At 35.0% G+C, this 11,924-nt stretch overlaps 1 protein-coding gene across 6 annotated transcripts; it reads right to left on the minus strand.

Moving 5' to 3' along the window:
• Window positions 1-1,215: 1,215 nt before the first annotated feature.
• Window positions 1,216-11,688, minus strand: LOC125055597 (hormone receptor 4). Of its 6 annotated transcripts, none has more exons than XM_047658054.1 (10): window positions 11,401-11,688; window positions 9,935-10,096; window positions 5,017-5,301; window positions 4,383-4,642; window positions 3,980-4,146; window positions 3,818-3,901; window positions 3,609-3,746; window positions 3,317-3,531; window positions 2,779-2,970; window positions 1,216-1,902 (listed from the first exon to the last, which is right to left on the minus strand). In XM_047658054.1, the coding sequence occupies exons 1-10, from the start codon at window positions 11,593-11,595 to the stop codon at window positions 1,549-1,551; spliced, it is 2,052 nt and encodes a 683-aa protein (XP_047514010.1). In that variant the 5' UTR covers window positions 11,596-11,688; the 3' UTR covers window positions 1,216-1,548. The 6 variants fall into 6 exon arrangements, with proteins under 6 accessions (XP_047514010.1, XP_047514009.1, XP_047514012.1 ...); XM_047658053.1 differs by having other exon boundaries at window positions 1,228-1,902; window positions 3,980-4,164; window positions 9,935-10,093; window positions 11,401-11,687; XM_047658056.1 differs by having other exon boundaries at window positions 1,228-1,902; window positions 3,633-3,746; window positions 3,980-4,164; window positions 11,401-11,687.
• Between the last annotated feature and the right edge of the window lie 236 nt (window positions 11,689-11,924).

Here is an 11,924-nt window from a genome sequence, read left to right on the forward strand (position 1 = left end):
TGCACTCATCTCTGACTAGATAACTAGAAAGTATTTACATTTATAGGTACTATTTATTAATAAGAATAATTGATTTTTAAATTTTATAAGTGTGACTAAGATATTTTTACATAATAATTGAAATATCAACTGAATACAAGAATTAAGCGGGCCATAGACGGACCGCATGTTGCAGTCAAGACTGACTGCAACATGCGGTCGCCGCACGGCGATCTGCAGTTTCCATACTAAATTCATATTCGCAATACACGGACCGCTCGAGCAGCTCCTGAGCAAACCGCACGTTGCAGTCGTTCTTGACTGCAACATGCGGTCCGTCTATGGCCCGCTTTATTACGCGCTAAAACATGTGGACTAAAGACTTTTTTGTACACGGTACCGTTTTTAATTCTATATTTAAAAGGGTACCACGGTTAATTGAACGGTACTGATTTTATTTCGTTTGTTAAATACGATAAAACAGTGTTCGGCAAATACTTTGCCCACTATCGTAAGATGTGGTTTTAAGGATATTTCTACTAAAAATACTAACTACGTATTAAAATGCGCGTATCTCCTGGACAATTTATTTGCCGAGACTATTATGTTTAATTCGAATAAGACGAGACTATTAATTTGGTAAAAATTCGTTGTATTATTTGAAATCATTTCGTAAATCTTTTTATTCGGTAATAAAATATAATTTTTTCATAAAATTTAAACAATGAATAATTTAAACTCTACCGCTTAGTTATACACACTAATTATTATAATGCGTTACAAATACAAGATTAAGCTAAGACTTTACATTTCACTGATAAGGTGTTAATTATTTACATGTTTTAATTATATACTATTCATGGCTATTTCTTTTATAATAAATGTTTATTGAATGAGAGGTCGCTGGGCCTTAGGCTTATAGATGTCACCGTAAAATTGTAAACACCGTTAGATCAACAAACAAATATGGTGGCGCGGGGCATATTCCGTTCAACAAATCAGCGCGCGAGGTGCGATCCGTTTCAAAATTTGACGGTTTCACTTCGATAGATTACAATCTACCGAATAATAATACGTTAAATTGTAAGCAGTGCGTTGAGGTTCACAATCTTTCGACAGTTCACAATCTCGCGAGGTAGATTAAAATCTAACGGTGTTTGCAATTTTACGGTGACATAGACATTCGCTATAAGTGCTAACAGTGGATAAGCTTCCAATTCTCGACTCAAAATCTTACACTAAATAATTTATTTGTTAATTACAACGCAAGTGGATTATTAAGGAACTTTGTTATTCTATTGTTCACGTTTATATTACAAAATGTAGATTTACATATTATTTTCTCTAATTGCCTTGCCAATATTTTTATTCAATCTGTAATGTGTTTGATTTAGTACGTAGACTTCTAAAGTAACGAAAAAATAAATGATCACTTCCAGCTCCGAAATAAGTAAGCACTTTATTAAGACACGGATTCTAAATTTAAAATTTTAACATTATCGTGTCGTCTTGTACCACGCCCTTCCCGTAAACATCTGATTGAAATGCACCGACGGGCGTGGACCCGTTTCAGGTACACAATCCGGAATTATCCACTAGCGATCTGGCCAGAACATCGGCCGCCGCTATATCACTCACTTTACCTTCAAAATGTCCTCTCACGTGGAACATAAACTCGGCTTTTCCCGCGAATTCCTGCCGACACATTAGACACAAGTGATGTGCTTGTGTATGCTGTCTCTCTGGTGCATAGTGTGTATGACCATGCGTGAAATAGGTCCCGCCACTATTTTCATTAACCACTGTAGCTGTAGACACAGAAGCTGAGGCAATGCCGTGCCCATTCAATATCTGCTGATTCTGGTTGTGATGGTGCAGCAACTGAAGTTTTTCCTGATTCGTTAGATGAACTTTTTCTTGTTGCTGAAATATCAGATATCTAATGAGTTAAAATCAAAATGGAGTCAAGGGGCGTGGCCGTGGGAAACCAAGGTTGGAAACGCACTTTCTTCTGATACATATATAGCTATAATAAAATTAAATTAAATCAGTGTTGCTACAACCTTTTTTAGGTTTGGGCCTAAGATTTCAGTTTCTGTTTCATAATCATTAGTCAATTTAATAGGCAAGTAGGTGATTATCCTCCAATGCCTGACACACGCCGTCGACTTTTTGGGTCTAAGCTAAGCCGGTTTCCTCACGATGTTTTTCTTCATCGTTCGGGCAAATGTTAAATGCGCACATAGACAGAAAATTCATTGGAGCACAGCCGGGGATCGAACCTACGACCTCAGGGATGAGAGCCGCACGCTGAAGCCACTAGGCCAACACTGCTCTATATAAAAATAATGCAATAGTCTTTATTTGTATATGTAATTTTTGTTATTCAAAGGTGGCCAGTATAACCTTTATCGTCAAGAGGCAAAAAAATTAAACATCAATAATAATGAATATTATGTAGTTTTCTAATCAACTAAAAAGAATCGTATGAAATTGCCCGTTCTGGCTGAGTTGTTGCCACATTATCAAGCTATGACCGTTTAGGTGTAGTATAACTTTATTTTCCCTAGATTAACAATAAAGAAATATCAACAGACATTGACCAACATAGTGATTATCTTAAGGAAAATGTTATCAATGTTATTGATTATTTGTCCTTTTAATAGACTGTAATTAGAAATAGGATGAGTAGTTACGCGACAGTGTTGCAGCATTATACAAATTTTTAAATAGCTCTATCGTGCAAGAAATCAAGGAAATCATATTGATTAATTATAAAATTAATTAATTATAGTGTACCTGATGCTGTGTCGCCTGCATCTTATCCTGTAAGAGCTTATTGTCTGGTAAATGTGATTTTGCATGAGCAGTCCACTCTTCTCTAGTAGCAAAAAGTCTACCACAAAGTTCACAGGACCAAGATACTACCATGCCGGCTGTGGCAGCCGCTACGGCGGCGCTCGCCGCGCTTGTGTGGACTAGATTTGTATTCTGGAATATTACAACGATTCAAAACCTATTAACAATACCCCTTTTTTATTCAAAAATAATTTAAGACTTTTTTAATTATATCTAATCGTATACAAAATATGAAATATGACACAATATCTAAAAAAAACACATTTTTTGACAATTGACATGCGGAGCCTGGGTGATTTGCCAGGATTATAAAGATATAAAAATATAAAGAAATTTATGAACAATTTTAATTACTTTGTAAGCATACTGACAGTGAAAGAAAGATAAAAAAAGAAGAGAAGTCATGCCAACATTTATATTAGATGATTTTCTACTGAACGTAAATTTCTCCATGCCATGAATTCTCATTGGGATTTACCGTAAAGTTGTGTCCAGGTACCTGGCAGACCTGTATAGGCTGCTGATGGGAATGTTGTTGCTGTTGCTGCTGCTGTTGTTGTTGTTGTTGCTGCTGCTGTTGTTGCTGCTGTTGCTGTTGTTGTTGAGCTACAGCAGCTGCTGCAATTTCAGCTTGGCTAGGTTTTGTATCTTCTTGTTTAGTTAATTGAGGCTTTACGTCATCTAACTTTAAAGCTGTAAACGAAAACATAAATGAACTTACACCGATAAATACCAAGAAGAGGAGTGGTATTTTTGTCACATCAACTTACGCGGTATAGTTATAGTTCGTTTACCTAGTGGAGCTATATTGGACGGCGTTATGTGCTTTAGTTTATTCATGTGAAGTACCAGCTTGTCCCTTCTCGCAAACGCTTTATTACACACTTCGCAAACGTATGGTTTTTCACCTATAATTAAGTAATTAATTGGTAGGTAGTTGGTTGTTAATTTTATCCAAATGTATTGTTATGTATATTACCTGTGTGTATTCTCATGTGGATTGTTAATTTGTCTTTACGAGCCAATCCTTTTCCACATACTGTACATTCAAATGCTTTGCTACCTGAAACAATCACATAGAAAATTAGTTTCTATCCAAATCTAAAATTGGAGTAATCATGAATATAATTAAGTATTTTACTTTCACTCGTTGAACTTGTAGGTTTGATTGTGGGGTGTTTTCTCACAACAGACGATCCTTGTAAGGCTTTAAGTCGCGTTCCAGGGTGCATAGATCCACCTTCAGTATATGGTTCCGTAAATGGTATTAAATTTGGTCTTGGAATTGTATTTGTTACTTCCGGCGACCTGTAGACGATGTCGTAACTAAAAGCGTCTATTAATTATAATATATAATGGAGAGCTAAGTAATGATTAAGCAATATTCTATATAAATGGCTTTACAATACAAAAAAGAATATAGTTAATTTACATAATATAAACTACATTTGATTCGACAAATTTATTTCAGTAGAGAGGAATTTACTAAATCGTAAAGCCATAATTAAATAAGCAGGTATATGTAATGATATGAATATCTTTACCAATTTCCAAGGCTTTGAAGAACACGAACTCCTCCTTCAAATCCCATTCCCACATCATCTGGTACTGTAAATGTAGAATCTGGGCCACCCGTACTGGAGCTCACTTGTGGGACTTTTATTGGAGAATTTATTGTAGTGTAATGATGTTGTGTGGAGCTAACTGTAGGTGGTGATGGGTGACCAGGATGAGTACTAGCACTTTGTGCTTGTTGTTGTTGCTGTTGTTGTTGCTGCTGTTGTTGCTGCTGCTGTTGTTGTTGCTGTGAATAATGTATGTTTAGAGTATCATTAATTAAATCAAATTCGTTATTTAGAAGTAAATTGTATTAAATAATTTACTTATTTATGTAAAAAGAGCATAATGTATTAACTTTAAGGTTGGAAAACGTAGCAACTTTTGATTTTATTAATGTTAGTATTTGTATAGTCAGAAATCAGGATCGAATCTTTCTAGCAGTCAGCAACGAATAAAGCTTAAACAATAAACATGTTTTATATAGCGAGCAATTAAAATTATCTTATAATATCTGTAAAAAATACTGTTCGTCCCGTTCATATGTTATTTTCTCCGAAAAATAGTTATACTGTTTTCCCCAATATAAAAATATTAAGTGATATTTAAAAAAAAAGTTACCTGCATTTCTTGGTGGTGTCGATTGCTATTTGTTGTATTATTCTGTTGCTGCTGTTGCTGATGCTGTTGGTGCTGCTGTTGTTGCTGCTGTTGTTGCTGCTGCTGTTGCTGTTGTTGTTGCTGTTGCTGCTGCTGTTGTTGTTGCTGCTGCTGCTGCTGCTGTTGTTGTTGTTCACGGCGAGCGGCAGCAGCAGCTTGGGCCATGTGCTGTTGAACTGCTACATGTGCTTCTAAATACGCCGTTTTTTGTGCTTCTGTCATTTTATCCATATTAACGGTGCCATCCTAAAACAAATAGTTAAGAACATTGAATTTTTTTTTTTAAATTTTATAAGTCGCCTCTGTGATATTTATGAAAATAAATCAGTGAAATTAATATATCTTCTATCTACTTATTTGTATATAGATTTTCATGTATAATATCATCGATGACCAATAAAAGAAATTATCAATAAAAATCATCAAAACATGCAAATCGCGAGTGGATTACACGTCATCACGATGAATTGCACAAATTATTTACTGTAGGTTGTCAAGCAAGCTGAATGCTTTTATTTAAAAAAAGTGTAAACCATTTTTATTGTAATTAGCCTCAAATTAAAATTATTATTATAAGGCTTATTATTTCAATAATCAAAACTACATATTTCTAATTTATAATATTTTACAGAGAAATAATAACATTATTCTTGAATCTCATGGACCTAGTCAAGTCCAAGTATTTTGTCCTTAATAAATAATATGTTGAAAATGTCTCGCAATACGTATCATTCCGATATCGCACCCGTAATAAACTAGAAGATATATGACGTTTATGGAAAATTAAAACATATAAATAAATATATATATTTTATTAATTATAATAAAAAATAATCATAAATAAAATTATATGTATATCCCATAATTTAACTTTTATCAATGTTGCATTGCCAACCCCCACAACTTTTTTATTTCCGCCTACGCACCTTCCTACCCGCCACCTAACGTCTTTGATGCGTTCGGAGGGACCACCCTCAGTGCATTCACCCCAGAAAGTGAGAACAACCCCCTGCCTACTTTCATTCCATGACACGATTGAACACCCTACGTTTAATTGCCTAAATTCGGCAAGGGATGGGTTCAATGCCCTCCTAGAAAATAGGGAAACGGCTTCAAATGTTTTGTTGTCAAGGAAATTATGGAACTGTATTCAAAATGAATGAAAACTTGTCTAGACACTGTCTATGGTATTACAACCAAAACTAGAAAAAAAATACAAAAGCTTTTTTTTACCCTGCATTGGTTTCACAAAATGTAAATGTTTTTTTAGTAATCATATTACAGAGTTGAGATATTATAGAATTTTAAGATTAAAGTTACAGCCTGTATTCAAGTTTATCGATATAAAAATGCTGGATTGGGCCAGGTTACAAAAAAAATATTGAACAGCAAATAATGTTGATTGATTTATTTGCGCACTTCTATAGCTATCATGTTAGATGGATTGGCTAGTTGCCGAATGCAAAATTAAAGATTTCTTGTCAATCAAAAAATGCAAAAATAAACTTCTTAATTAAAAAGCTTTTTTATGTTTAAAAGTTTCAATAATCTCGTGTATGTCAAAAACTTTTAATTATACATTGATTACTCGATCACTCGTGGATTACTCGGGTAATTAAAAATATTATTACATTACGAAAACATTGTCCAGTTAAAAATAATGAGTATTACACACTATATTATTATAGAATAATTTACTGTGAATACACTAAAATTTTATATGATTATGACAATATCTCTCGTCAACGCATACTTTTGTTGTATAAACTTCCCTTCATATTATGCAAAACGCTGCCTACGCATATTTATAAGTATCTCATTATGAAGGACACTCTACCGATCAGAATTCGCAAATCCTTTGTTTAGGGGTCCACCCTTCATAGATATGAAAGGGGGCGAATCTGGCCCTTATCAATCTCGCACTGATTAAAAGCAAACTACCCCAAGGGTGTACATATGCCGCCGTGGCCGAAGGCGCGCCACGTGATTTTAAGTGTTTTTCCCTATTAATTATAACTAGCATTTTTGTGTATATTTCTCCGCCTTTTCATATCCTTTAGTAAACATACAAAACAAAAAAACATATTCTCAACCAAGTACGTTGAATAATACATACGTTGAAAGATATCCGATAACATCAGTAAATTAATGTTAAAAATAAAACACTTTATACACAAAATGGAAATATCATGCCGAATTTAAATAAAACTTCTTTAAACGTTTATAAACGTGAATTTATAACATTATTTACACGTGCGAGGTTTCGAACGCTCTCAGTAATCTCACTCGGCTAAATCAAAGGCAATATAAACGTCCTAAATATAAAAATATACGAACCCAAATAAGGAAATCGCTATACTCGTACGCTGTTGTAGCCATGTTCACTTATAACTTAATAAATCACTTTTATTAATTCCATGCAAGTAATAATGACATTTAGACGTTGTTTATTTATAAGGGAAATGCACTATGGTTTAAACATGTTGGCCCCAAGACGGCCACCCTCGTTGCTTTCTAAGTGGTAAGTGTAGGTTGCCCTTTGCAACGGTCGCCTGCACTTACTCTACGCATTTTGTGTGAGGGGGATCCCTAAAATCTTAGCTTTCTTCGCAGCTACGGCGTCTACGGCGTAGACTTTCTCGTAATCGATGATTGCAGTGAAGTTATATAAGTCAATGGCGTTTTGACAAGGAAAATGTTACATATGTTAAATAGGTATGTTATTAACAAATTTAAGTCCCTATTAATCCTACCCCAACTATCTATAAATGTGCTAAACAAAAAATCTTGTGTGAAAAGCTTAATCTTATGTGAAAATGATACATTAAACAAACAGTAGTTCTTTCAGTTTATTAAAGTTTTAAAGGCCGGCAACGCACCCACTAAAAATGGGTGTCTATGGGCTGCAAAGACTGCCCTTTTTGGTCGTCCCGCAAGCTCGTTTACCCCCCTATTAAAAAAAAAATATTGAAAAATTACAAAAATATTCAAACATTTTCTACGAAGCGTTATGAATAAACATCGCTGAGCCAAGAAAAACCTTAAGCCTCATTAAATATTCAAAAGTGTAAGCTAAAAGTTCAAGGGAACTGCAGCTTTGTTTCAATAACGAATAATACATATTTAATTTACATTGTTACACTGGACTATAAAGCGAGAGACATTGGAATCTAATCCAACTTCAACAATGTATTAATCATAAATCTGACCCAGATCTTTGAGAAATGAAGAATCATAAAAGATGACTGAGTAAACGGGAACATGTCAAAGCATTCTTCATAATAGAAGAATAAAATAGCTAACATGATTCTTTTACAAAGTAGATTCCAAAACGCGGAATCTATTTAGCACGACCTTCGCTGATACAGCCACATTAGGTCTATTTTTGATCTCCATTTAGGAGTGTGGAAGCGCAGTGCAAGTGATGTTCAGGGGTGCTCCGGACCCCGTCGGGTGGCGGGAGGCCGTAGTAGGAATATCCTTCACCCGCTAGGTCAGGGTTAAATGTACCCCCGGCTGCCTTCGACCTTCGAGCCGATGCGTATATTGCACCGCCTGCATACCACCCAACCCAACGCGTTTAATATCACATTATTCAAACGTTCCAAGTTTAACAATATAATAATGTAGCGTTACTGAACTTAAGCTGAATCAAAACGCACCTAAAACGAAATACTCATCGACCAACTCAGTTATATTTAGCCGTAATAAGATACAAAAGTCAATAAAGACAAAACATTCTGGACATGCGTAGCAACAGTGAACGAAATCGTATCGCTGTTTCGGAAAACCTTACGACTGCCGTATTAAAGTAGATAGTCTATTTCTCTTAAAGACAAGAGGAGTGTAGTCAATAAAGAGTCGTAATGTGTTTTTATTGAGTTCGAAATCGTTTGTCTTTGTTAGTCCGAGTCTGTGAAGGTAATGTAGTTTGTAAAGGTTATGATATAGGGTTGAAATTTGGTTATTTGTCGCTTGGGTGGTAGTTGGGTCGATAAGCGCCGGGCGCTGCAGATCGATAGAGGGGCGACCGTGCATTACTGCGTGCCGGCACACGCCATAACAAGCTATAGGAATTCTTTGGGCCGACAATGCTTCAACATCAATGCAGTCTAATTTATCGATGTTTCGCATTTTATCTTAATGCAAAGAGTTACTGTCTTTGAACTCTTTGAAATGGGAATCTCTTTGTCGAAAGAATTCTAAATGCAAAGTGATGATTGAAGTAAGCATCAAAAGGATTTTTTAATTTGTCTGAAAGTTTGAAATTAATGAAAAAAAGAAGCTTTATTTGCATTTTCATTATATTCTCGATCGAGAACGTTTTTTATTCGGGATATAGATTATAAAAGATATAGTTCCAATCTAGTTCAGTTGACTTTTTAGCTATTCCTTTTCTTTATTCGCTTGTTATTTGTCTTTTAAAGGCATTGGCGTATATTGGAGTTCAAATATAATCAATCGGTAGCCCGATTCTTATCAAACTTTTTACTTACATGATAACAGTATCGATCGGGTGTTTAATAAGTCAGATGCTCATGCTACAACGGCTTTTTATTCATAGAACAATAACGAAGTCATTACAATTCAATTTCTAGTAATATTCTAGCCGTTTCTCGCGGTTTTAGCTACGTTCATTTAAGAGCCGTGCGTGTTGCAGTGCTATTTTAAAACTATGATATTTTCAAAGATATTTTTTCAAATCAAATGATGTCAAGGACAATTTGGTTCAAAATTAATTACTTATTAATTCTATATGTATTTGGAAAAGTATTAATATCATATCTTAATAAAAATATTGCAAACAATAATTTTTTTAGAACAAAAAATAATTTTTAAACGTTTTTAGCAGATTTTAAGAAAATTTTTAATGCCATACCTGAAAGTTGATAGTCGATGTGACAATTCTCATGGACTCAGCATAATTCCTAAGCACGGAATCCGTGTTGAGACAACTTTGCCGCCATTCGTAGAGTTGTTCCAGCCTCGTGACGCACCTTTCACAAATCTTCTTCGGCAAAAAGTCATCTTTCGATATCTGCTAAAGATTTATTACTATTAAATTAACAGACATATATATACTTTTAATTAAGCACTATGATAGTTTTACGATTATCATTACTATATAGTCACAAATCAGAGCTTTTAAGATGGTAAAGTTTATAAAAATGAAATGTGTATTAATGAATTAATATCAATATTCTGTTGAACTAGCTTCAGTTGGTACAAAATTGGCGTTTAGCGTTCGTTCAATGTGTGACAATTTCACAGTGGATTTAGGTTAGTAAACTTAAACTTTAATACAAACGCTGGGAATGTTGCAGTTAAAATTAGTTTTAGAGAAAAAAAGTAAATTTATTATACTTAAGTTGTAACATATATTTGAATAATAATTATAATTGTATTTAGCAATGGGAGAAATACTTAAAGACGATAAAATGTAAACATAAAACATACCTAAACAAAATTTTAAATGTGTGTTTTAACTCAAGCTTTAGCTTAAGATGGTTTCTCATAAAAGTTAATAAGTATGAGTCATACAACAAATTGTAATTTCCCTCGGGATCAAACATGTCTCTTGTATATTAAAATTTAATTATTTTCCTTCATTAAAACCATTGCTTACCCTTGTTTGCGTAGAATACGCAATTTAATAAAAGGTTCTATATCATATTCTATTTATGTTATATAATAAATCGTTTCAATCTATTAAGGGGCTTGTCATATATAACGCTAGCTGGCATTTACATTATTATAATATTTGTAAAAGTAATTGAAAAAAAAATATAAATAAAACGTACAGCACTAGAAGTAAATTATTTCAGAATTGATTCACCCATTTTATTGAGTTGTATCAAAGTCCAATGACAATAGAGGTAGTGGTTTGTAAAGATTAAGTTTCTGACGCGTGTCGCATGTTACCCTAAACCAAAGCAAATATTGCGGAATGGAGTACATTAAAGTGCATTAAATATTTAAATAATTTGTAAGTATTTTCCTAAACATTTCTACATTAGTGACTATAAATATTTATATGATCTAAATTAAAAAAAAATACATTTTTATTTAATATAATAAAAAAATTGCTAGGTGATATCAACAGGTATGAAGGACGTATCTATCACTTCTAAGCTCTTTATCGTAGCAGCGTAGAGCGCAGGCGCCTACGAGCGAGGTAACCGCACTCGACGCTCTACGGCCGTCTCTACATAAAGTAGTGCCGTTCTAAAATCACAATCCTTTATTATGCTACGATTTAAGCTATTCAAGTGGTATGGGAATGCCTTTCAGATATATATTGGAAAATGGTGAATTCAAAGTGGTATTTAGGTGCCTGGTACTCACCATAGTGGGTAGACAAGTGCGAAGTTTGAATAGTATCTGCCTCTGCTCAGCCTCCTTGTCGAAGATGTGAAGACGAGGTCCGCTCTTGAGCGAGCAGAGGCGGCAGAGGTCCGTGAACGCGGTGAAGTTGAGGTCCTCGGGCTCGGTCATCGCGAAGCACCGGATGAGGAGGTCGAGGAGGCAGGAGTTGTCCATGAATGCGGTGGTAGCGACGGGTGGCGGGAGTTAGCTCATCGCTCGGGGAGGCGTCACGCCGCCACTGCGTTCGGGGGGCACTGGGCCCGGCGCCCGGCGCGCCCCCCCCTCGCCCGTCGACCCCTCACACCCCTCTCCCGGTAGCGGGGAAAATGCGTGTTTTTCCCCGTCTCACGTCTGCAATTGATAATTGTATTGATTATGACATCTTAATTCAGAGGTGGACCGAACAGCTTTAAAATAGGTCAACTAAAATTAGAGTTGTACATGATTGAAGATTTAGTTTTAAACTGAAATCCGCAAACTATCGTGTAAATGATATTACGATG

Source organism: Pieris napi, chromosome 13 (assembly GCF_905475465.1).
Source record: "Pieris napi chromosome 13, ilPieNapi1.2, whole genome shotgun sequence".
Lineage (NCBI taxonomy): Eukaryota > Metazoa > Arthropoda > Insecta > Lepidoptera > Pieridae > Pieris > Pieris napi.